This window comes from Meles meles, chromosome 11, assembly GCF_922984935.1.
Source record: "Meles meles chromosome 11, mMelMel3.1 paternal haplotype, whole genome shotgun sequence".
Lineage (NCBI taxonomy): Eukaryota > Metazoa > Chordata > Mammalia > Carnivora > Mustelidae > Meles > Meles meles.
Window position 1 is genome coordinate 35585733 of NC_060076.1, and position 26776 is coordinate 35612508.

The window sequence follows — 26776 nt, forward strand, 5'->3', positions numbered from 1 at the left end:
TGGGATGATGAAAAAGTTCTGGAATGAGATAGAAGTGATGCTTGTACAGCATTGTGAATGTACTTAATGCTACTGAACTATAAAGATAAAAATGGTTAAGATGATAAATCTGTTATGTTTTTATTTTTAAGAGCTTATTTATTTATTTGACAGAGAGAGAAAGAGAGCAAGAAAGAGCACAAGCAGGAGGAATGGCAGAGGGAAAAAGAGAAGCAGACTCCTCACTGAGCAGGGAGCCCAACGCAGGGCTCAATCCCAGGACCCTGGGATCATGATCAGAACTGAAGGCAGATGCTTAACCAACTGAGCCACCCAGGCACTCCATGTTTTTATTTTAAATAGGAATAGGAGAGCAGGCAAAATGTTCCAGTTTGTCTTAAGAACAGAAAAACATTGTGAATTCAGTTAATCTAGGAACATTTAAAAAAAGAAGTCACCCCAAAAGACTGATCTTCTCTTGGGCAAATCATGCTTTCTTGGGGTCTCAGTTTCCCTGTCAATAGATGATAGATAACAACCCTTAACCCTTCTATCACCCAGAGCATCTGTGATGCCCCAGTGAAATGAATGGGAAGGACATGGGCATCCTCTGTAAACCATTAAGCACTGTTGTCTAATTTGTCAGTCCATACCTGTTTCCAGCACAGCTAATAGGAAACCTACTAAAGGAATCTCATCCATATGGACTGAGCCATCAATCTGAAAGACCCCATGGATAGGAAAGTTGGGTCCCCACAGATGGAGACCAGACCTTGTCCTCAACCCACCACCCACTTGGGGAGGCTCCCCCTTGGCCACTGCTGGTTTCATGCATTATTCAGTCACCAGAGTCACCCTACAGTGGCCCTGATGGTGTCCTTCACACAGTCTGAGAGTGTCTCCAGGTAGGGCAGACAAGGAACAAGAAGCAAAATGACTTTGAACACACCTGCAGAGCACAGATGAGCCAGGTGCTATGGCAGCGTGAGGCTGAGTGCTCTTTGCAGAGAAGGCAGGAGAGGTCTAGGCATTCGAGGGGAAGATGACGGCTGCAGAATGATGGCCGTCAGGTTTCATGGTAATGCCTGTAGTTTGGGTTCTTTGTAGGCTTTTACCTCCCCCCATCCCCAACTGCATATTTGGGGTTGATTGAAAAGATTCCTCCTATTTCAGTTTTAAAGCACATTTACGCCTCCTGACTCATTTGATCCTCGAAACCACCTTGTACATAAATTGAATATTTCCTTCTCCTGAATTTGGCCTGCTCTGCTTGTGTCCTAGTTCACCAAGTTTGAATTCAACTCAGTCCCTCTGCTTACTGTTTTATATACACCCATGAACCCAAATGCCCTATACCTCCTTTCTTTTTCCATACTCAATTATTCATTCAGTTGGCAAATTATACTAGTTAGGATTTGCAAGAAGCAAAAACCCAACTTAAATAAGCTTATATGAAAAAGAGGTAGGATTAAAAAGGATCTCATGAAACCCAAGAACGGGAATGTGGCAGGGTCCCAGCTGCAAATCTTAGAAGCCCAGTCCTGCTCAGCACAGTCTTCATCTCCCCTATCTGGCTGGGTATCTATGACTTCTGTTTCTCTCCCTCTCTCTCTCTCTCTCTCTCTGTCTATTATCTATCTATCTATCTATCTATCTATCTATCTATCTATCTATCTATCTCCCTGATCAGTCTTCTCCAATTCTCTGGTTCAAACAGAAGGAAATATGGTGATCAAAATTTCCTGAGTTTTATCATTACATTTTTAACCACTGGGAAGACCCAAATCTGGCCCCTCTATCCCAAATTTTGTAAACCCCAGCAGGGGGCTTACTGCCCCAGGTATGTACCCCCTGAGCCAATCACCAGTAGGAAAAACCAAATGGATGGAATGGAGTGGGAAGTGGCAATCCTGAAAGAAAATGATTGGGGCATCAGTGTTGGAAAATAAAACACGAAGTGTCCATTACACAAATACTTCCATAGCCCACCATGTGCAAGGCATTATTTCAAAAATACGTATTGAGCACCTAGTATGTGCTAGCCACTGTGATAGGCACTGGGACAAGGCAGTAAACAAGACACTACCCCAGCTCTCAGGGACCTTACAGTCCATTGGCAGGGACCTTACAGTCCATTGGCAAGACCAGATCATAAGTACTAATGATAACAAACTGTAAGTTTTCGCAACTGAGGTGTCTATAAAAGAGGAGGATAGGATATATTTACACAGGATACATGCCAAAATAGGTTAGGAAATATACGTATCTTCTGACCTAGTTTGGATGGATGAGATGTCTTCCCTGAGGAAGTTAAAGTGAGGTTAAAGCCTTGACTGAAGGATGAGCAGTGGGTATCTGGAAACCTGCTGAGTACTCTAAGAAATTTAAAGATGAAGACCCTATATTTAAGAAACTTCAATCCAACAGGGCAGTGTTTCCTAGAAAGTTCCACAGAGCACTGGATGCACAAGTTCCTGGTTTATATAAAAGGTTCTGTGGTCAAATACATCTTGGGAACACTGGGTTAGATAGTTAAACTGTTCTCTTTGTTGCAGAACTTATTAGCAATTTATAAACACCAAGGTGCCCTGGCAATCTCCAAAGATATTCTCTTTTCCAATCAAGACAAACCTTTATAAGTAACATCTTAACATGCAAGCAGAAGTGCTCTGTCAGAAAACCCTATCAATTTATGGAGGATAAGAGACCTGTCCAAGGACACACAGCTCATTAATGATAGAATCTGGACTCTATTGACCTTCCCATCGGCCTTTCTTCTTCCCCATCCTCCCTGCATGATGGAGGTTGTAGATGCAAGATAACCATTCTCCCAGCCTCCTTTATAGTTATGGATGGCCATATAGCCCATTTCTGTTAATGAGATGTTAGAATTCTGCTTGAAAGCTTGTGAGAAGGACTTTGCTCCTGATACAGAGTCTGAGTAAGATGAGTTCTCTCACTGCCATCCCTTCCTACTTCTGGACTCTGTTGACAGAAGGCATGGTATCTGGGCTGTGGCAGTCATCTTGTGACCATGAGGGGAGACATCACCAACATCATGAGTTGAGTAAAGCATCAAGCAAGAGGGAATAGCTACAGACCTTCATTGCAACATTACGCTGCTGGGCCAGCTCTGTGACCATCCACCTCTGGACTTCTTGCCACGAATACCCACTTTAATGAGGGAGGGTATTGTGTTACTTGCAGCCAAATAAAATCCTTACTAATTCAGTTCTCAAGACTGGTTATCCACCTTGGACTTTTTTTTTTTTAAAGATTTTATTTATTTATTTGACAGAGAGAGAGAGATCACAAGTAGGCAGAGAGGCAGGCAGAGAGAGAGGAGGAAGCAGGTTCCCTGCGGAGCAGAGAGCCCGATGCGGGGCTCGATCCCAGGACCCTGAGATCATGACCTGAGCCGAAGGCAGGGGCTTAATCCACTGAGCCACCCAGGTGCCCCACCTTGGACTTTTTTAAATGCATTTTAATTTTTATTCTTTTTTTAAGATTTTATTTGAGAGAGTGAGCAAAAGAGGGGCAGAGAGACCGATGGCAAAAGAATCTGAAGCAGATTCCACACAGAGTGCAGAGCCTGACATGGGGCTCGATCCCACAAATGCCAGATCATGATCTGAGCCAAATTGAAGAGTTGGATACTTAATCAAATGAGCTACCCAGGTGCCCCTAAATGCATTAATTAATTTTTAATTAATGTTTTCTTCTTTTTAAAGATTTTACTTATTTGAGAGAGAAGGAGAGAGAGCATGAGCAGGGGAGGGTCAGAGAGAGAAGCAGACTCCTCGCTGAGCAGGGAGCCCAATGCAGAACTTGATCCTGAGATTCCAGGATCACGACTGGAGTCAAAGACAGTTGCTTAACCAACTGAGCCACCCAGGCACCCCCTAAATGCATTTTAAATGGAATATCTCCCTGTTTAGCATTTTCCAGATAGAATACACCTCAGAAAAGGAACAACCAAATATCATAGAATATACATATCTTTCAATATAATACTTAAGCCAATATTCATAAAGGAAAAAAAATTTTCATTCATTAAGAAATATATCACAAAAACTGTGACATTGTGTTTGAGAAAAGCCTCAAGTTTCTTCCAGCTATAATTCATAGACCATCAGAATCGCACAAAATTTTGAACAGTGCATCAGGAAACCATAAAAAGGAAGTGTGTCTCAGATGGGGCTGATCTTAAAAGAAGCTTTGTCACTGCACACAAACGACCATTAAAAACCTATATATCATTTAATGACAAGAAGGAATGTTGTACGCCTTTTTACATCCTAATGTGGTAATTTGTAACTCAAATTTATAAAGGAATTTGACTACCTCAGTAAAATTTAGTTGAGGGATTTGGGTTGCATTTAACCCATTGAAATTTTTTCCTATTTTAAAATAACAAAAATTGGCTCCCAGCTAGCATGTGTCTGCAAAATGCCTGATTTTTCAGAAATGGATTACTCAAAGTACAGATGCCTGTAATTTTATGTGGCAGGAAAACTGGATTTGAACTGTTTTAGAAATGCCTTCACTGAACTACAAATCAATACTCCTCTTGTATTAAGAATCAATATGATAAGTGGTTGTATAAAGAGTTTCTGCATCTTCTGCCCAACAGAGATGAGTCATTTGTTGCCTGTAAAGTTCTACATCACTAACCCACAAGGCTGGTTGTGCATCAAACCCACCTGAGGAGCTTTAAAAAAAAAAAAATTGGTGCACATGTCCCATCCTAGACAAATTAAACAGAATCTCCTGAGGCCAGATAATTCTTAAGTGTACTTATGTTTGAAAAATACTGCTCCAAACAACAAATATCTCCAAGAACTTAGGAATAGGAGGACATTGATACAACGAGATGTATGAAACCCACCAATTTCCTTTTTATCCTGGCTACCTGGAAGCTCAACCAAACTGAGTTATATTAACTGTCTTGCACCTGGTTCTTACTTCAGTTAACTCTCTCCATTATCCAGATGTCCAGATACCACTTGTCTTATCAATAATTCACATGTATTACAATAAAATCCCAAATCTTCTGTTTTATCATCAGACCTTCCATTCACTCTGACTAACCACTCTGGCATACATGACCACACAAGAAACACACATACACACACACACAACAGGATTTAGCCTACTCCAGGAAGCTACATTTCCTGCTTTTGACTTTAATCTTTTTTTCCCCTCCAGAAGTTTTTGATTGCCTTAAACATGTTCTACAGTGGTTAAAACCTTGACTAATCCAATTTTCTATGAATCAGGGCTATCAAATATTAATATCAACCTACTTTCTGTGGCTAAAAAATTTTTTTTTACTTTGGGAACAAAATATATGGCCTCATTTATGCCTGAGTTCATCAACCAGTTAAAATTTTTTGTGTTGTTCTTTTCATCAGCTCTGACAAAGTGATATGGAATTAGACACCCTGTGAACTGTTTCTTTGCTCTAAAGTGTGAGCTGCGCTTCACTAGAGGGAATAAAATAATCCACTGTCATTTCTGTTTTTATCATATTCATTTTTGGCAGAGAATTTATTCACTCTTCACTATATAGTTATTTATGTGCTACAATCTCACATTTTTGCATTCCCCAGAGAACGCACCATTAAAACTCTTAATGTGACACCTCATATTTTTAGTAGACTAGAAAATAGTTACAATTTTAATTTAAATTGAAATGACTATGTAATAGCTGGACAAATCAGTTTGAGATCCCCAGAGCTCTTAATTGTAATTCTCCATTGTTTTCTATGCATAAATTTCTTTTCCAAAGTGTTCATTCTGAAATACTCACTCATTTTTTTCAGCTGTTCCATGCTCATTCCAAACTCACTTATTTAATAATTTTCTATGGTTAACAACTTCATGATTAAACTTTAATGTTAAATATAAATGGTTGAAATAATAAGCATATTAGAGTGTTTTAAAAAGAAAGAGGACTGGACATTTAAGGAATGATGAATTTAAGTATCATGTATAAGAGAGAGTCAGTCTGGCCAAGAACAAAGCAGAGACCTGGATTTTGATAGCTTAAATATATGTATATTAGAAATACCTGTGATAGACATGAATGTCCAAGTCTGCTCCAAGCAATGGGCAGAGGAGCCTTGACATGATGGGACTCAGGGCTAGACACAGTGATGAGAATCTCTAGTCCAGCCCACTCATTTTACAAATAAGGAACGCGAAGTTCAGAAAAGGGGATCATTTTCTCAAAATCAAAGGACTGATTCACCAAGACCAGGCTAAAAACAGAATTGGAGGTGAACTAAAAGAAGGGGGGAAAGACTCCACTGAAGGCAGGCAGGCAGCCTCTTTTTCAGAACCCCCATGTCCACCAACAAGTTGTCAGATCGAGCAGTAAATGACATGATAGCTTCCCATTACCCACCTTACTGAGGCTGTTTCACAGCATCTGATTCTCAGCTTAAAAACAATAACAAACACACCACCTGAGCTACTGTCAGATCAGATTTAATTTTAACCCGGTCTGGCAATGCTAAGAAGGTGAAAATGTCTCCAAGAGAAAAGTGATATAATGCCTCTCAAATAAGCCTTGACGGGTCTCCTCAGTTCCTTGGAACACTGTTGGAAGCAAGAATATCTGTTCTTTCCCTCCATACCACATGCCCAAACCCTCGGTACACACACACACACACACACACACACACACACACACACTCTAAGGGTCTGATGAAGGCAGACTGCTAAGCTGTCCCTCTAATGAAGAAGATTTAAAGCTCCTAGAAAAGAGCCTTTGACAGGTTCTCGTAGATATGGGGTCCAGTTCTGACTCCGTCACTAACTGGTCATATGACTTTGGTCAAGCCCATTCACCACACTGGGCCTCAATTTCCTTATCTATAAAACAAGAGGATAGGCCTAAGGGCCCACCCTTTCCAGCTCTAATATTCTGTGGCTTCTAATTCCATCCCTTAACTCTATCTTCATGTCCTTTACTTGACATTTATTGAGCTCTCCACAGGCCAGGTTCTGAGTTTGGCACTGGAATATCACAGTGGATAAGACACTGTCCCCGCTGTCCAGGAGCTCTGTCTGCAGGAATTAAGCAAATTTATACTAAGTTTAGGATAAATACAAAGTTTCTGGCATGGGCATTTAAGTGACTGGTCATGCCATTGTTCAAAATGGATAAAGTGATCTTCTTCTTCTTTTTTTATTAAGCACTTTAAAAAAAAAAAAAAAAGATTTTATTTATTTATTTGTCAGAGTGAGCACAGGCAGACAGAGTGGCAGGCAGAGGCAGATGGAGAAGCAGGCTCCTGCTGAGCAAGGAACCCGATGGGACTTGATCCCAGGACGCTGGGATCATGACCTGAACCGAAGGCAGCAGCTTAACCAACTGAGCCACCCAGGCATCCCCCCCCCCTTTTTTTAAAAAGATTTTATTTATTTATTTGACAGACAGAGATCACAACTAGGCAGAGAAGCAGGCAGAGGGAGAGAGGAGGGAAGCAGTCTCCCCGCTGAGCAGAGAGCCCAATGCAGGGCTCAATCCCAGGACACCGAGATCATGACCTGAGCCGAAGGCAGAGGCTTTAACGCACTGAGCCACCCAGGTGCCCCGGATAAAGTGATCTTCTAATGTATCATTCAAACCAGACTGTTTCTGAGAGGAAAAGATGGATTATTAATAATTATCCTGGATATTTTAAGTTTAAGTCTGAGACTTAAACAGACTATTTCAGCAACAAGGGATGTATGATCACCCTGAAGATGGGGACAGTGGGGGAAAAAACAGAATCTGGGGCGTATAAGTTTGGGTCTAGAAATGTTGCCTCTTGGGTGCCTATGGGACATCTCAACAGAGCTGCACAGTGAAGGCAGACTGAGTAGAAGGACTCAGAACTGAGGAGAAAGGCCTGAGCCAGAGATGCAGATTTGGGAGCCATCACAAGCCACAGGACAGATGAAAACATCTAGAGAAATGTGAAAAGTAGGAAGAGAAGTGGGCCAGAGTCAGAAGCCTAGAATTAACACCCAGGGGGCAGAGAGAGGAAGAAGCTGAGGCATGGCTGGAAAATCCTAAGGCAATAAAATCAAAAGCAGAGAGACTTCCAAGTGCAGGAAATAGGTAACAGTGTCAGGGGCCAGGAAGAGCTAACACAGTGACAGAGTTCAGCTTCAAGCATGACAATGGTACCCTCAGAGACTTGACCTCTGGTCGGTTCCCTCTACAGCCACAGTTCAATACCCGCTATAAACCAAAGGATTTCTCACCTTCTCTTTAAACCTAGTCTCATATGCATGGAATCTATTTGTGGATCTGAGAAACAGAGATGCACGCTCTCGCTCTCTCTCCCTTACCCAATATCTTTTCTTCCTCCAACGTCAGCTATTTCTCCTCATCTTCATCCCCCCACCGCCTTCAACCTTCATCTTCATAGGTCTTTCCTGTCTAGCCTCCATCCCATCACTCTTGCAGCCAAATCCAGGAGCATGGAATCTGAACTTTTTGCCTCTACTTCTCAGCAACTCTCTCGTGTTCCTGAGGTCAATCTTCTGTCCCAGCACACTCTTGTGTTCCTGCTTGACAGATCCAATGCCCCTCTCATTCCTTAGCCTCCTTGTCCTCTCAGCAGCCTTCAGGACTGGTGTCTATGCCTCCTTCAAAGGCCTCCACTCTTAACTTTGATGACTTGTTTCCTCTCCTGTCTCTTTCAACTACTTCACCTATTCCTCAGATGTGTAGTTGACGATGGTGCAGTTTGCCTCGGGCTTAGATCCACTCATATAACCCTAGGGCCAGAGGAGATGCTGGGCCATTGGACAAGGCCATTTTCCCCTTCTGTCAAGAAACCCCTCAGACTCCCACTTTTACCATGTAGAAATGGGATCAAGGATTCTCATATCAAGAACCTCATAGAATTATTGCCCCTTGGGGTTAGAAAGGAGCCTCAAGTGATTCATTTCAGTTATCACTTAATCTTTGCAACCTCTCCTCAACAGTCCCAGTTGCGGGAACTCCACTGTTGTTCCAGCAGGAGCACTCCGGGATAGGGGATTAGCCACTTTCTGGGCAAGTGTGTTTCCTTCTTAGACAACTAAGAAGAAAAGCCTATCTTGTATCAAACCAAATCCAACTTATTATACCCATGCATTTGGTCTTCTTTGTACCCAATAGGTGTACCCAGAAAAGTTCAAATCCCTCTTCCACGTATCTTCAGATTTGTGAAGATACCTATCACATCCCCTCCTCAGTCTCACCTCTGTAAAGTCTCATCTCCTCCTACTGTCCCTCACATCACACAACTTCAAATCTCCTCATGACCCTGACTCACTTATCCAGGTGTAACCATTTCCAATAGTGAAGTGTGTGTGTGTGTGTGTGTGTGTGTGTGTGTGTGTAAGTGAACAAAGGGAATTTCTTCTGGTTTTCCTTTAAGTAGTTCATTTTTGCAAACATCAGGGAACAATTTCTGAGAGGCAGCGTGACATATGATGACATAGGAACAAGGTTATCCAGAGCCCAGCACATCAGACAGTCTGGAAAACCCTTAAGTGAAGAATGCTTGTCTCCATGAAACCTTGATAATTTAAAAGGGACAATGACTATCTGAAGCAGTCAAGGTCTCCATTAAATCCAGCAAAGCTAGGAGACTGGAAGGGGGGGCTTCTCATGCAAGGGGACCCTTTGGTCTTTAGCGACATCATTATCTGTGGGTTATTATCATTACTACAAATACTAATACACTTTTATTAAGCACTGGCAATGACCCAGGGCAAGTGAGTTTAAGTTCATATTATATCCATTTTCATTATCGAGAGAAAAGAGGAGAATGAACAAAGGACTATAATGTGAAATTCTAAAGTAGGAAAAATGAAAAAAGGTTAATTAAAAAAAAAACACAGAGTAAAGAGAAAGGCTCCAACTGTTCGTGGTCAGGAGCCATGATGGATGGTGGATCTTGTCACCCTGGAGTTGTCCCTTATGATTTCTTTCCATCTCTCTCTCTAAAAAAAGATTTCCTCCTCTCAGCTAAGGACATGGCAGGGACGGGGTGGGTGGAGAAAAGGGCAGTAGTCTTTTATCTCAAGGGCTATTTTCAGCTCAGAAATTGTATAAATCAATATTTCCTCATTCTAATATCTAGACCAAAACAGAATCAAATTTAACATTAAAAATACATTAAAATATAAAAATTAAAATGTTAAATCGTGAGAGACATCCCCCCCACAAAAGTCGGTTTTTTAGCACCTCTGACACTAAAATATCAAAGTGTATCACTCTCACCTCTAAGAACACCCTGGCCTTCCGGGTGGTTTAGGTCTTTCAGAACAAACGCAAGAAACTTCCCATTAACCACCAAATTTCATTGAAAGTCTCCCTTGGAATTAAATCTTTCTGCTATATAACTCTATGCTTGGTAATTCTAAATATTTTTCTGAGCCAGTTATTTCTCTCCATCAAGTGAATGCCTGAGTCTTCTCAGAGTGTATAAACCAGACAGGGAATTCAGAACACCAAGCAGATTAGCAGAATGAACACCTAAATACAGAGGAAGTGTGCTGTCCAGGCCAGAGTGTTCTTTGTCAGTGTTGTATTTTAAGCATCTACTATGGCACATGGTGAGGTGTTCATAGCTGCTCTGTTGGAGCTACTTATCTTAGCTGAAGCTTTAAACCATCTCTCCGAATTATACATCAAACCTTGAAGTCATTTGTGATATCAGCAAGGAGAGACCCTGAAAGAGGTTTGTATAGGTTTGCATGTGTGTGTCATGTTTATAGAAACAAACCCAGAGATGGCCAGTAACTTATCCAAGGTTATATACAGAATCAGCTCAGGAGTCCAAAGACCTGAGTACCAGAATCCAGCACTCTTCCTGCTCAAGTGCACAGACTGGTTGATAGTGATACAAAAAGCTCTATCTGGTCTCAGAGAAGTCTTCACAATGTATTAAAGTAGGAATAAGAGGTCATACCCCAGACCCTTCTTCTCATATGCTATTAGAAACAGCTGTCACGTGGAAAGGTGACCCCCGCCAACCCCATGTGTGAACTTCAATGCATCTTGTTGCTGCCCAACGGATTTCTCATTGAGACCCTGAGCATCCCGATGGCAGGAAAATACATGTATTCTTTCCCATATCTCACCTACCACCAACAAGAAGTTCAAATTCAACAAATATTGACTGAGTAACTGAACGAAATGACGTTCAAAGTAAGTCAAGAATGACCATATATTCAACAAATGGCCTTGCGTCAACTGACTAATCATTCGGGGGCCTTAGGTCTAGCAGTGGAAGGACTGGGCATACATATCAGATTTGCATCTTGACAAGACCACTCGACACAGAGTCCACTTGGAAGGATTCTGTGAAGCTCATCTTCTGGGCTGACTTTGGACAGACCCTGTATCCTGAGTGCAAACATACTCTGACAATTCTTACAACTGCCTCCTGAAGAGGGCATTGTTGTTTAACAGCTGAGAACCTGAAGCTCTCAAAGGCCAAGCAAGTGCCCAAAGTCTCTCTGCTCAGACATAATAGAGCTTTTAACAATAACTGCCATTTCAAACATCTTAAAAAATCTGCCAACAACTCCTAGTTCTCTCCACCTGATGACATATTCCCATCAATGTGAGTGTTGCTGTTGTTAGCATTTCCTTACTTCCTGGCACTATGTTTCAGACTCATCTTTCATATTTCCTGCCCCAGTCCTAGATAGAATCAGCTGTTCTCCAAGCAGTCCTGGTTCCTTTAATTGGAGAATGATATTAGAAACAAGATCTAGGCACTAGGACGGCTGGTTGCTACCAAGGTGTCTTTCAGACCTCAGCTGACAAAACAAAGAAATACATGTGCTGATACTAAGTTGTATATATATACACAGATCTATAAACATTTTTTTCTGTTTAAATCCACACTTTATGGGGCACCTGGGTGGCTCAGTGGGTTAAGCCTCTGCCTTCGGCTTGGGTCATGATCCCAGGGTCCTGGGATCGAGCCCCGAATCGGGCTCTTTGCTCAGTGGGGAGCCTGCTTCCTCCTCTCTCTGCCTGCCTCTCCGCCTACTTGTGATCTCTCTCTCTGTCAAATAAATAAATAAAATCTTTTTTTAAATAAATAAATAAATATACACTTTATGTTCATTTGGCCACTGTATAGTACAATTAGTTTTTGATGTAGTGTTCAATGATTCATTAGTTAAGTGTAACATCCAGTGCTCAACATAGCACGTGCCCTACTCAATACCCATCACGCTTTTACCCTCCCAACTCTCTCCCCTCTGAGACCCCCAGATTGTTTCTCGGAATCCATAGTCTCTCATGGTTCATCTCCCTCTCTGATTTCTCCCCTTTTAGATTTCCCTCCTTCCCCTATGGTCCTCCGTGACATTGCTTATGTTCCACATATGAGTGAAACCATGATAATCGTCTTTCTGTTTGACTTACTTCACTTAACATAAACCCCTCCAGTCCCATCCATGTTGATGCAAATGGTGGGTGTTGTTTCTGATGGCTGAATAATATTCCATTGTGTATATGTACCATCTTCCTTATCCATTCGTCTGTTGAAGGACATCTCAACTCCTTCCAGTTTGGCTATTGTGAACATTGCTGCTATGAACATTGCAGTGCACGTGCTCCTTCTTTTCACTACATCTGTATCTTTGGGGCAAATACCTAGTAGTGCAATCGCTGGGTCATAGGGTAGCCCTACTCTAAACATCTTGAGGAAACTCCATACTGTATGTAACCATCTGTGTCTATATTAAGGTAAATGAGATCTGGGAAACCCGGGTGGCTCTGTCAAAGGGTCTAATTCTTGATTTCAGCTCAGGTCATGATCTCAGGGCTGTGCGACTGAGCCCTATGTTGGGCTCCACGCTGGACGTGGACTCTACTTAAGATTCTCTCTCTCCTCCTCCCTCGGTCCCTTCCCCACTTTCCCTCTCTTTAAAACAAACAAACAAACAAAAAAGGTAAATGAGTTCTTACTCACGTCTCCTTCCCTAATCCATCACCACACAGACATGGATCATTCTAGCCTCTTTCCCTTACCTGTAAATTCCCACTTCGACAGTTAGAAATCTAGCTTCCACCATCTATCATCTATTTACTTTAGTTCCAATATACAAGTACCAGAATTGTTAACTTGTCCTCTCATGGGAAACAATTTTAGTATCTAGAGTACAACATGTGGTTCCTTTTGTCTTGAGTCTTACATACTCTCTTCATTTCCAAAGGTACTCAGGTCGGCAACTTACCCCCCACCCTCACCAGTGAGGTTATTTCATACATTTTTTAAAAAGATTTTATTTATTTATTTGACAGAGATCACAAGCAAGCCAAGAGGCAGGCAGAGAGGGAGAGAGGGGAAAGCAGGCTCCCCGTGGATCAAAGAGCCCGATGCGGGTCTCAATCCCAGGACCCTGAGATCATGACCTGAGCAGAAGGCAGAGGCTTTAACCCACTGAGCCACCTAGGCACCCCTCATACATTTTTTAATAGCTAGTTTCTCTTGTCACAGAATATATCCCTCCCTGAGAAATCCCAACTTCTTTAATGATTTAATTCACGTACAATAATACTGCACACTGAATGTGTGGACACCCCCCATCCCCAAATCAGCCTAATCTCCAATGTGATGGTATTTGGAGGTGGGGCTTTGGGAGGTCATCAAGTGGAGGGATGGAGCCCTCATGAATGGGATTCACGCCCTTACAAAAGAGACCCAAGAGCTCCCTCTCTTCTTCCGCCACATTAAGTCACAGTGAGAAGGCAGCTGCCTGAACCAGGAAGCAGGCATCTGCCTGTACCTTGATCCTGGGGAGTTCTCAGCCTTCGGAACTGTGAGAAATAAGTGCTATTTAAGCCACCCAGTCTGTGGTACTTGCTATTGTGGCCTGAACAGATTCAGACAACTAGAGTTTACACTTTGTGCTGTAAAGTTCTATAGGCTTTCACAAATGCATAATATTATGTACCCACCATTACGGTATCATACAGAATAGTTTTGCCACCCTAAAAATTCCCATGCTCCACTTACTCAACAGTCCTTCCCATCCCACTGGCAACCACTAATTTTTTTCAGTATCTCTTTAGTTTTGTCCCTTCAAGAAGGCCATATAATTCTAATCATACGGTGGGCGCTCTCTCCAGACTGGCTTCTTTCACTTAGTAGTATGCAGTTAATGTTCCTCCAGGTGTTCTCCTGGCTTGATAGCTCATTTCTTTTTATTGTTGAAAAATATTCAATTGTATGGGTGTACCACAGTTTGTTTAGCCATTCACATAATGAAGAATATTTTTGTTGCTTCAAATTTTTGGCAATTATGAATAAGTCTTTGTGTGGACCTCAGTTTTCAAATCCACTGGGCAACGACATAGGAACACAATTACTGAATTATACGGTGTGAGTATGTTTAGCTTTCTAAGAAAATATCAAACTGGCATCCAAAATGGCTGTGCTATTTTGCATTTCTACCAGCAATGCATGAGAGATCCTGTTGCTGTACATCTTTGTCAGAATTTGGTATTGTCAGTTTCTTGGAATTTAGCCATTCTAATATGTGTCGTGGTATCTTGTTTTAATTTGAAATTCTCTAATGACAAATGATATTGAGCATCTTGTCATACCTTGATTTGCCATCTGTGTGTCTTCTTGGGTGAAGTATGTGTTCAGATCATGTGCCCATTTTTTTAAATTGTGTTATCTTCTTCTGGTTGAGTTTTAAGAACTCTTTTATATTTTGATACAAGTCATTTATCAGATGTATTTAGCAAATATTTTCTTCCATTCTGTAGGCTTTTTCTTTTTTTTTGATGGTGTCCTCTGAAGTTCTTAACTTTGGTAAAGTCCAATGTATCTATTTTTCCACTTGTTGCTTGTACTTTTCATGTCATGTCTAAGTGACCATTACCTAATCCAAGATTGCATTTATTCCCACACACTTTTTTTTAAAGATTTTATTTATTTATTTGACAGGCAGAGATCACAAGCAGGCAGAGAGGCAGGCAGAGAGAGAGGTGGAAGCAGGCTCCCTGCTGAGCAGAGAGCCCGATGTGGGGCTCGATCTCATGACCTGAGCTGAAAGCAGAGGCTTTAACCCACTGAGCCACCCAGGTGCCCCCACTCCCACACATTTTTAATGAATTTTTATCATTTTAGCTTTTATATTTAGGTTCTGATCCTTTTTTTTTTTTTTTTAAGGTTTATGTGTTTACTTTACAGAAAGAGTGAGAGGCAGAGACAGAGCATGAGCAGGGGGGAGAAAGCAGAGGGCGAGGGAGAAGTAGACTTTCTGCTGAGCAGTGAACCTGATAGGGGCTCGATCCCAAAACCCTGGGATCATGACCAGAGCTGAAAGGAGACACTTAACCAACTGAGCCACCAGGTGTCCCATGGTTCTGATCCATTTTAAGTTAATTTTTTACATGGTGTGAGGAAGGAGTCCAACTACATTTTTGCATGTGAACATCCAATTATCTGAATATTATTTGCTTTTATTTTTTATTAAGATTTTATTTTTAAGCAATCTCCGCACCCAACGTGGGGCTCAAACTCACAATTCTAAGATGAAGAGCCGCATGCTCTACCTACTGAGCTAGCCAGGCACCCCTGAATGCCATTAATTAAAAAGACTATTCTTTCCCCCACTGAAATGTCCTGGAATCTTTGTCAAAAATCAGTTGACCACTGTGATGGGCAGAAGAATCCCCCCACACCACAGACATCACATCCTAATTCCTGGAATCTATGAATATGGTATGCTACATGTCAAAGGAGAATTAAGCTTACAAACGGAACTAAAGTTGCCAAACAGCTAACTCTAAGACAGGGAACTACTCCTGCATGACATGAGCAGGCCCAATGTAACCATTACGGTCTCTAAAAGTGGAAGAGGGAGGGAGAAGAGTTTAGAGTCAGGGGGAAATGTGACCGTGCAAAAGAGTAATACAATGTGAAAAGGACTCAATTTGCCTTTGTCTGAAGATGGAAGAGGGACAAAAGCTGAGAAATGTGGGTAGCCTCCGGAAGTTAGAAACTGCAAGGAAATGGATCCTAACTCAGAGCCTACAGAAAGGCTTTTAAAAATATAATTCTATAGGCCTATATTATGTAATAATCATAGTCATAAAAATAAGTTCTTTAAAATGTACAAAATCACTGTGGAACCAAGAAGCTGAAAGTCTTTCAATTCTTGTTTTCTTAGTAGACTATATTCTTCTTATGCAGAGGAAGACATTTAGAATTTCTTACTTTCACTAAGATTCACATAACAAACTCAATTGTAGCAAATTACACAGAATTAGTGAAGTTTTCCTACATCATAACCAGTTTGTGTAAGACTGCTGCTTTAAAAACAGCAATCTTGGGGTGCCTGGGTGGCTCAGTGGGTTAAAGCCTCTGCCTTCGGCTCAGGTCATGATCTCAGGGTCCTGGGATCGAGCCCCGCATCGGGTTCTCTGCTCCGCGGGAGCCTGCTTCCTCCTCTCTCTCTCTCTGCCTGCCTCTCTGCCTACTTGTGATTTCTCTCTGTCAAATAAATAAAATAATTTAAAAAAAAAAACAGCAATCCTTTTATACGTATAATATATAATCATGCTTTCCTATATGGGACAATTTCAGGAGAGAGGTATTACACCTATTTCTAGCATAGGAAAGAACATGCATTTTGGAGCCTGTCGTGCCTGAATCAAATCCAAAACACTTACAAGTTTTATGACCTTGAGAGAGTTATTACTTTGTCTATCTGATCCTCAGCCTTCTCTTTTATAAAAAAGGATACCACCAGCCTTGCAGAGTTAGTGCAAAGACTAAATGAGTTAAAAAAAAAAAAAAAGACTAAATGAGTTAATATATATGTGATTTGAAAACATTTATTTAAATCTGGGGTCAGTAAACTTTCTTTGTAAATACCTTATGATAGTAAATACTTCACGCTTTGCAGGACATACAGTCTCTGTCAAATTCACTCAACTCTGCCACTCTAACACAAAAGCACAGCTGTGTTCCAATGAAACTACCAAAAAGGCTACAGGGTGGCCCACAGACCAGTTTGCTGATGCCGGATACAGATCATGCAGTGAAGAGTCTGGCAAGTGGGTATGCAATCTTAGGTAGTTATACTATGATCATTACTTTATTTCTCCTTATCACAGCCAGCAAACACAAACTTTTATTGCTCCTGCAACTCATTCACCATTCTATCATCCTCAATTTGCAAAATATTCAAAATGACCTAAAATGCTGCTGCCAAAGCTTCTGCAGTCACTCTACCCCCAATATCCAAATAATTGATTCATTGTCTTCCACACTGTTAATGGACCATGGATACTACGGCAGATAGGAGCTTACGACCACTGGTTTCAGTTCAGAACTTAAATCCCTTCTATGACCTTTCCTATGAATGGCTGTCCAACATGTCTGAACACGTCCAGTGACAGAGAAAACACTATATTCCTAGGCCCCGTCTTCTGTCAGATAGCTTGGAGTTTTCCTGAAAGTTCTTTATTGTAGCTTAACTTCAATATGGTTCAGCTTTGTAAGTGTATGCTGAATCACTGCCGCAGCCCAGGTACTACTAAATGCTAGGAACACAAAGGCGAATAAGATACGACCTCTACCTCCAACTTCTCACTGGACTTACTTTGCCTGCTAGTATCACCAAAACAAGTCTCCTGTTTTCCCCTCGAGAAAGACCTTCAGGTATTTGAGGGTTAACACCCTAGATGTTCTTCAGATTCCAAACTCTCAATTTCTTCAACCACTCTTCGCAAGTTCATCACTTCTTCACATTGCCTTCCTCTAGACGTAAAATTCACACACACCCTCAAAGAAGTCCAGGTGTGGCTGCGCAATGGAAAGGGAGGCCAACTTAAAACTAAGCAGGTTTAGTTCAGTGTCAACAATCTAAACCATATTTGCCTTTTAGGATCTAACCCACCCCCATTTACTCAACTCCCAGCTATACCCCTTTAATTTTCCAAATGGCTCTATAGATTTAGAGCTAAGTGATAGATTTTAGATGCTATGGCAACCATTAACATTTATTTTCCTTAAAGAAAAGCAAGATTTAGCCCAAATAGCAATGAAGTTACCTATTTTTATTTGATCCAGGCCGAGGGGTAGTATTTCTACCCCCCGAGCCAATGACAGCACTTCTAGGCTGAATTAACCCCCCAAAAAGATATTTAAAATTTTTAATTTTTAAAGTAAATATACTAAAACTCCAGTGTAAAGACTGCAGTTGTCAGACTAGATGTTTCAGAAGAAAATAGAATAGAAAATAGTATCATATTTATAGAAAAGCTAAGCAGTATTTGACATTTATGTCTGATGCATCCCAAAGTAAAACGGACTTCTTACTGTGGTTCGTGGTCAAAAGTTTTTGCTCCAGACTGTGCCATCTGCCACAAGAATACAAGGGTGATTCTTCTCTTATGTTTTATAAAAATAGCTGGATTGGACTTTAGAAAATATAAAACTTTTGTTTTTCAAAAGACACTAACAAGAAAGTAAAAAGACTACCTACAGAATTAGAGAAAATATTTGCACATCACATATTTGGTAAGGGACTTACAGCTAGAACTATAGAATTCTTGCAACTTAACAATAAAAAAGATAAACAGATTCCATATGGGCAAAGGGTGTGAACAGATATTTCTCCAAAAAGATATATGACCAATAAGCACATGAAAAGATGCTCAACATCATTAGTCATTAGGGAAAAGCGAATCAAAACCATAATGAGATACCACTGCACAGAGCTAAAATAAAAAAGACGGACAATAACAAATGTTATAGCAAATGCAGAAACATTAGAATGCTCATATATCACTGGTGGGATCATAAAACGGGAAGCAGTTTGTCAGTTCCTCAAAATGTTAAATGACTCCGCAATTCCACCCCAAGGTATAGATAAACAACACTGAAAACATGTCCACGCAAAAAATTGTACACAACTGTTCATAGCAATGTTATTTATAATAACCAAGAAGGGGTGCCTGGGTGGCTCAGTGGTTTAAGCCGCTGCCTTCGGCTCGGGTCATGATCTCAGGGTCCTGGGATCGAGTCCCATGTCCGGCTTTCTGCTCTGAAGGGAGCCTGCTTCCCTCTCACTCTCTCTTCCTGCCTCTCTGCCTACTTGTGATCTCTCTCTGTCAAATAAATAAATAAAATCTTTTAAATAAATAAATAAATAAATATAATAACCAAGAAGTGTAAACAACCCGAATGTCTATCAACTGATAAATGAGTAGATAAAATGTGATACAGCCATTCCATGGACTATTATTCAGCTGTAACGTGGAATGAAGTGCTAACACAAGCTACAACAAAATGAATCTTGAAAACAATATTTATGTTAAGTGAAACAGACCAGACCCAGCAGGCTACATACTGTATGAGCCCGTGTACATGAGATGTCCAGAATACTCAGATCCAGACACAGGAAATAGATTAGTGGGAGCCAGGGGCTGTGGGATGGGGGAATGGGGAGTGACGCGGGGTTGCCCTCTGAGGTGATGCAATGTTCTAAAATTAGATTGCAGTAAGAGTTGCACAAACCTGAATATAATAAAACTCACTGAATTATATACTTTACAGAGGTGAATTTTTATGGTATGTGAATTATATTTCACTAAGCTGTTCTAAAAAATTTTAAAACCCTCTGACAGCTTCCCTTTGCCAAAAGAGTTTAGTGGAACATTCAAGTTCCTCCCAGTTCTTCTTCTGTCCCTTATTTCCAGCTAAATGTTTAACCTTCAACTCTGGCTATTTCCTCTCTGCACCACCTTCTGCTGTAAGGGCCTACTTAGCCAGAACAGTTCCATCCTGACCCTGCACCCCGCCCCCCCTTCAGAGAACTTACTTAAAAACAAGTCCCAGAGGGGCACCTGGGTGGCTCAGCGGGTTAAAGCCTCTGCCTTCAGCTCAGGTCATGATCCCAGGGTCCTGGGATCGAGCCCCGCATCAGGCTCTCTGCTTAGCTGGGAGCCTGCTTCCTCCTCTCTCTCTCTGCCTGCCACTCTGCCTACTTGTAATCTCTATCTGTCAAATAAATAAATCTTAAAAAAAAAAAAAAAAAACAAGTCCCAGAAAGCAGTCACAGGTAACAAAGCCCAAATACAAGGGTGGGTCAGGCCAGGTGGAGGTACCCAATTGGTGGGGGCACATACTGTCTCCCTAGTTACCAAGGAGTATGGGCTCTGCCCTTTGGGCACCAATTCTGACCAAGGTGATAGGCTAGTTCAAATATCTACTATAAGGTAAATTGTAATTCAATTGGCCACTTAAGTGTGACCTAGCAGGACTGTGCAGCTTTCTCTGTGTTACAATCTCATTGGTCACCTGTGCGTGGCCAGGCCCAACCACATGGCCTTTGCCCTTAAAAGCTAGTCTGTAAAGAAGAGAGGGGTCGCCTCTTTGCAAGAGACGGCCCTGGCCAGTCAGTTTGATTCTCGATGCTTGGCACGAAATAAAGCTTTGCTTGACCTTCACTTTGTATCAGTCTCGCTCCTTTGACCATGGACCCAACACTGCCTCCACCCTAAATAAGGCATGCCATTTTATAGTTCTGTGCCTTTGCATATACTCTTCTTGCTGCCAATGTTATATTCCCTCTTCTCTTTCTGAAGAACACCTATATATCCTTTAAGAACAAATACTGTTTCCTCCAAGAAATCATCCCTTAGCCCTCTGAAGTTGGTCAACCCCTCTATGCTATAAACACCAATTTATGCATCTGCCCCTAATAGATTCTGAGCTCCTTGAGTTAACTAGAAAATACCATCTCCAGCCCCTGAGCCTAATGTTTGTAAGCACTTAGTAAATGTTTACTGAATAAATGAGTGACAAAATACTCCTCTCACTACTGACTAGAAGTAGTGCAATTTTTCTCCAACTACTTTAATTGGTAAAATCCATACAAATAAAACTTGAGTGCCAGCCTTTAGAGACCAATAAAATGAAATAAAAATACAAATTCCGGTCCAACATTGAGACTTAAGGAAAATTACCATAAAGTAACATTTCATGGGGGTTCATAGTTCAGATACTTATCATTGTTGACCGAACACACTTACTGAAGTCAATAGTCTTTTATTCAACATATTAAATGTGCTGTTTAACTCTGGTAACCACAGCTGTGACTTAGTTAACGATCTCAATAAATCCTACTTAAATCAGAGACAGGAAAAAATTATGCAAATGAATTCTTATCTGTTTTTCTGCCCAAGGCATATTTGATAACAGATAAAACATCTCCAAATAGTCTCTACTTAATAGTCAGGAAGCCATTTGAGGTTTTGTTTGGATCAAAATCAAATACAAAGAAGAGGAGAAGCCTGCTATATTCACAAATGATTTTATTTCAAAAAGAAATTACACATTTAAAAGGAGACATAGTTAAGAGCTTACGTTCACATATGGAAGTGAATCTAGGAAAGTCAACAGTTATTAATATACAAGGCCACATGATTAAAAAAGACAGTAATAGATAATGACAGATGCGCACGCCTTAGATTCATTGGCAAAATATCTTTTGTTTAAGAACAAAAAGATATTGGTCCTTAATACAGCTCTTTAGAAACAAGTCTGTAGTTCCAAAGAACTTTAAAGATCAAACCAGTCATACCAGTCTCCACGTAGGCTGTATCACACCCATATTCATCCAGCAGAGGGGGGAACCAGCCAGCAATTATACCTTGCAGCTAGACAGTATGTCTTCCACTAATCTCTTGTAAACCCAGGCATCACCCTTAAGCCGCTGCCTCCTGATACCCACCACATCGGGTTTTTGAAGCTGGCACACTTCTAGTTCAAACTGCATTGTCACTTTACCAAAATCTGACTGTGTTTGACACTTCAGTGTATAGCTACGAAAAACAAGATAAGAAACCAGTTAGTAGGAGCACCATGAATATTTTGTAGAATATAAGAGATTTCTAAGCCTCCAGGAGGCCAGTGGTGAAAATGAACCATTGTTTCACATTAAGCAATCTATTACTGCTTACAGTTTCCAAATGATTTAGCTATACCTTAGTCATGGAGCATGACTGGTGTTTTCCCAGCAGTTGAACTAGGATCTTAGGAAAGAATAAAGATGAAAGGCTTTATCAGAATTTTCCCTTGCCCAAAGAAAAGCCCTTCTTTTGGAGCCACCCATGCCATTCATGCTCAAGAGATCTTCTGGTCTTCTTTATGTATCTCTTTCAACAGTGTAAGCTGTGAGCATTGGGCCATTTCCACAATGTTCACAACAAAGGAAAGTGCAGGGAAGATTAAGAGTTTTTTGTGTCAGAAAATTCTGTCTTTCATATAAATAAAGCTGAAGCTACCAACCTGTCAGAAGGGCATATGTTTTTGAGATTTTTCTAATAGTAATAAGAGGTTAGGATGGTTAGAGTTTATGGCAGAGTTATAACAGAAAGCCCATGGAGATGGTATATTCCCATGGTTGAAACACATGGTGAATATAACTAGAACTGCAACATAATAGCTCTGATGATGGAAGGGTCCAGTCCAAATGAAGCCTTAAACACGTCTTAAGAAATAGGTATGTTCCTACAAAGTTAGATAAATTGAATTCATGTGAATCAATTCTTTAATTAGTTCACGTATTTTAGTTTGTCTTACTAATCTCCAATAAATAATTAGCAGTAGGATCTATTTTAAATTTCAGTTCCCTAAACATTTAGGGGCAGTGATTAGGCAGGGTTCCACAGAAATGTGGAGAAATTACTTGTATCTGTTATGAGGTTTCACAAAATTTCATCCTTTTTCTTACTAATTTGGATCTGTGTTTGGGGTCTTGATCTCTTAAAAATGAGCAGTCATTATCAGAAATGCCAAAAGGAGTACCCTATAGTTAAGGTTCCTGATGGGAACATGGAGCAGAGACCAATTCAGTCCATGGAAGAGAAAAATCAAATTCTTCTGGTTTGGAAAAAGATCATAATGGAATACAGTTGATATTAGTAACATCACACCACTAAAAACAGCCTTCATTGCTCTGCTGTTTCACAAAGTAGTTTAAAACAAACAGAAAAGTTAAAAAGGAAAAAAAAAGGATCAAAGTGGAGACTTTGCAATTGATCAGGAAGTTAGAAGAATAAATTATTGGTTAACAGCTAGTTGGTGATCGGAAAGAGAGATCATATGCTGAAGGAAAGATTATTGAAAGCTTTCTGATAAAAATTTGGCTAGAGGTTCTGGAACCATCGATACAGCCCAAGCATGAAGCCAGAGTGAGTTATGTCTGTTCTGATCATACCTAAAGAAGAAAGCAAGGGTTCAGGTAAGGAATGCTTGCCAACATTTACAGATAATGAAAAATAAAATTATTTTGCAATAGATTGTTTCTTAAAATCTTATTCTACATTGAATATTCTAGTTAAATATTTTGTTATATCTATTAGTGGCTCTTTTCATCTGCCTCAATAATGAAATTTTAGAGACATAACTGGAAATGCTTAGAAATATGAACACCTTAAGTAATGAGAAGAGGTCTGGCCATTGAGACCATGAGATCACAGCCACGGAGGCTTTGCTGGCAGCTCACTCAACAGTGGAAGAGAGTTCAGGTGAAATAATTTAATAAAGTGCTGAAAACCCAGTCCTGTCCAACAGCAAGCCATAAAGGAAAGGGTTCCATATAAATCCCTAATTGGTTTGAGGTGTCTCTAAACTTAGATTGTAGTTTATAAATATTATTAAAAAGCAGAACAGCAGAGGAAAATAGAGGACTGAAAAGAAAACTGGAAGAAGTTCGGATTTTTCTTATTTTGAAAAGTGTATTCCTATTCTGAAAGGTCCTATTCTGAAAGTGGTGACAATATGGCACTAGCTCATATAACATCGAGACTAAATTATGAACAATGACACTAGCATAAAAGCTTTTTTGATGAAAACGAGGTGGGAGAAATATTTTTTAAAAAGAGAAGAGAAGAATCAATACACATCTTCTCAAAGTACAACAGACAGCAAGCAATAAATGCAACAGCCTCTAAGAGTACTTCTTACCCCTTTTGTACAAAGTCAACGTGCTTCTTTGGAAGAATAGACATTATTTCATTCAAGAGTTGATCTGGATTCACTAATCGGGTTGTAGTCACATTATAGTGAAGCTTAAAAAAGAAAAACAAGGGGTAAGAAGTAAATCTTTACATCAACACAAAGACCATCCTGCCTAACTGAGAGATCCCAAACTCATTATAGTACCAGTTCAAAGGGAAACATTCCAGAGAAATACAAAAACAATTTACAACCAACTCTTGGTAATAAGCTAAAGTAAGAAGGCACTGAAGAGCTTGGAGAAATCATGTTCACTTGTAACTACATCCATATCATCCTTTTTAACCTTTCATCCTCTCCTACCAATCATTTTAAAGAAATGCATAAATAATAATTAACATGTCTATTTGAACTCCACTTGTTTCTCTCTTCCCATGCTATGCTAGAGATAGTAATAGTCCTAAAATGTAAACTGCCGGAAATGAAACAAATGCCCTAGGAAATGTTGTTTGTATATACAGTTGACCCTTGAACAACACAGGAGTTAGGGACACTGACCCCCTACAAAGTAAAAAATCGACATATAACTTTGGACTCCCCCAAAACTTAATAGCATTTTGCTGACTGAAAGCCTTACAGATATGTAGTAGTCAATTAACACACAATCTGTATATGTATTTTTTTTGTTATTTTGTTTTTGTTTTCTAGAGAGAGAGAGAGCATGTGAGCAGGGGCTTGGGGGAAGAAGGACAGAGGGAGAGAGAGAGAGAATCCCTGGCAGGTGCAGCATGAAGCCTGACACGGGGCTCAATCTCACAACCCTGAGATCATGGCCTGAGCCAAAATCAAGAGTTGGACACTTAATCAATTGAGCCACGCAGGCACCCCTATATATATATATCTATATATATATTATATACTATACCCGTACGATAAAGCAAGCTAGAGAAGTGAAAATGTTATTAAGAAAATACTAAGGAGAGAAAATATTTTTACAGTACTGTACTGTATTTATCAATACTGTAAGTTTACATTGTTTACAAGATGAATCATGTTAGAAACCTACATCAATAGTCTTACATGACACAAAACACTATAGATATTACATGTATTACTGATACTAGATATCAAAAATGAAAAGATAATGTGAAAAAAAGTTGTATTTATTTACAGGTATAGTGATTCACACACTGAGAACAAGGAAGCAGCAATCGGATTGCTTTGCGATAGCCTAGGGTAATCAACATGATCGCTTCACAGTAGCTTAGCCTATACACTAATGAATAAATGATTATAAAATTTTTATGGGAGGGCGCCTGGGTGGCTCAGTGGGTTAAGCCGCTGCCTTCGGCTCAGGTCATGATCTCAGGGTCCTGGGATCGAGTCCCACATTGGGCTCACTGCTCGGCAGAGAGCCTGCTTCCCTTCCTCTCTCTCTGCCTGCCTCTCTTGTGATTTCTCTCTGTCAAATAAATAAATAAAATCTTCAAAAAAAAATTTTTTATGGGATACAGTAATACAGTCATACTCATAATACAGTATTAGAAACTTTTTTTTAAAACCACTTGCTGGTGACGATAGGCTGAGATGCAGTTTCTCCAATCAAAAGAGAAGCATACTGTACAGTAACATAATTCTTTGAAAGCAAAGTTATACAACAGTGAGAAAACTAACACATTATTAATTTTATAGTAAATACCACTCACCTTATGTCTAAGTAAAGACAGACAATCCACTTCTGTGAGTCCTGCACATAATGTTCTACACAATGAATACTTAGGCAAATGATGATGACACAAAAATGTCTCATATGAGTCTTGTACTGCTATGAAATATTCACACAAAGACACACATATGCATAGGTAAGTTTACTAACTGTATGGCATGATGATGGTTTACTGTTCATTAAGTGAAAATGGATCATCATAAAGGCCTTCATCCTCATCTTCATGTTGAGCAGGCTGAGAAGGAGGAGGAAGAGGAAGAGGAAGGGTTGGTCTTGCTGTCTCAGCAGTGGCAGAGGTGGAAGACGTAGAAGGGGAGGCAGGAGGGGCAGGCACACTTGGTGGAACTTTATGGAAGTACATTGTAATTTCTGTCTGACTTTATGCTTTTTCATTTCACTGAAAATGTTTCTGTACGGTACCAATCCTCCTTCTACTGTTTGCTTTAGTTTCAGTGCTCATATCATAAAAGGATCCGTGTCATAAAAGGAATCAAAAGCAGTCCTGAATAATGGAAACCTTTCAGCCAGACTGTCTAACGTCAATGTGCTTTCTGGCACTGCTTCTTCTATGTCTTCTTCCTCATCATCTGTCACTGTTTCAGAAGCACTTATCTCCACCAACTCATCTTCCGCTCATTCTTCTGGTGTGGTGTCTATCGGTTCTTGAATTTCTCCAAGACCCCTATCTTGAAGCCCTCCCACACACACCTTTTTTTTTTTTTTTGCCATATCTACAAACTCCTTCATGATTTCCTTGCTTGGCTCATAAATCCTGTCATAAATCCTGTGAAGTCACGCACATGTGGACAGTTTTCTCCAACAGAAATTCATCGTTTCTGGCTTGATGGCTTTCACGACTTTTTCTGTTACAACAATGGCATCTTCAATGATGTAATCCTTCTAGACTCTCAATGATGTTCTCTTCCATAACACTGACAATCCTTTCCAGAGAGTACTGGGTGTAATGAGCCTTAAAGATCCTTAGGACCCCCTTTTCTTGAGGCTGAATTAGAGACGTTGTGTTTGGGGACAAGCAGACCACTTTGACACCTTCAGTGTTGAACTCAGG

General features: G+C 40.4%; 1 protein-coding gene across 4 annotated transcripts in view; it reads right to left on the reverse strand.

The window, feature by feature from the left end:
- Positions 1-21317: 21317 nt before the first annotated feature.
- MELK (maternal embryonic leucine zipper kinase) overlaps positions 21318-26776 on the reverse strand; it is a 97310-nt gene continuing 91851 nt past the window's right edge. For all 4 annotated transcript variants that reach the window (XM_046021774.1, XM_046021770.1, XM_046021772.1 and 1 more), the window contains 2 exons: positions 23991-24094; positions 21318-21844 (listed from right to left, as the gene is read on the reverse strand). In XM_046021774.1, the coding sequence (XP_045877730.1) occupies positions 21667-21844; positions 23991-24094 (282 nt within the window). In that variant the 3' untranslated portion in view covers positions 21318-21666. The remainder of the gene's footprint in view (positions 21845-23990; positions 24095-26776) is intronic.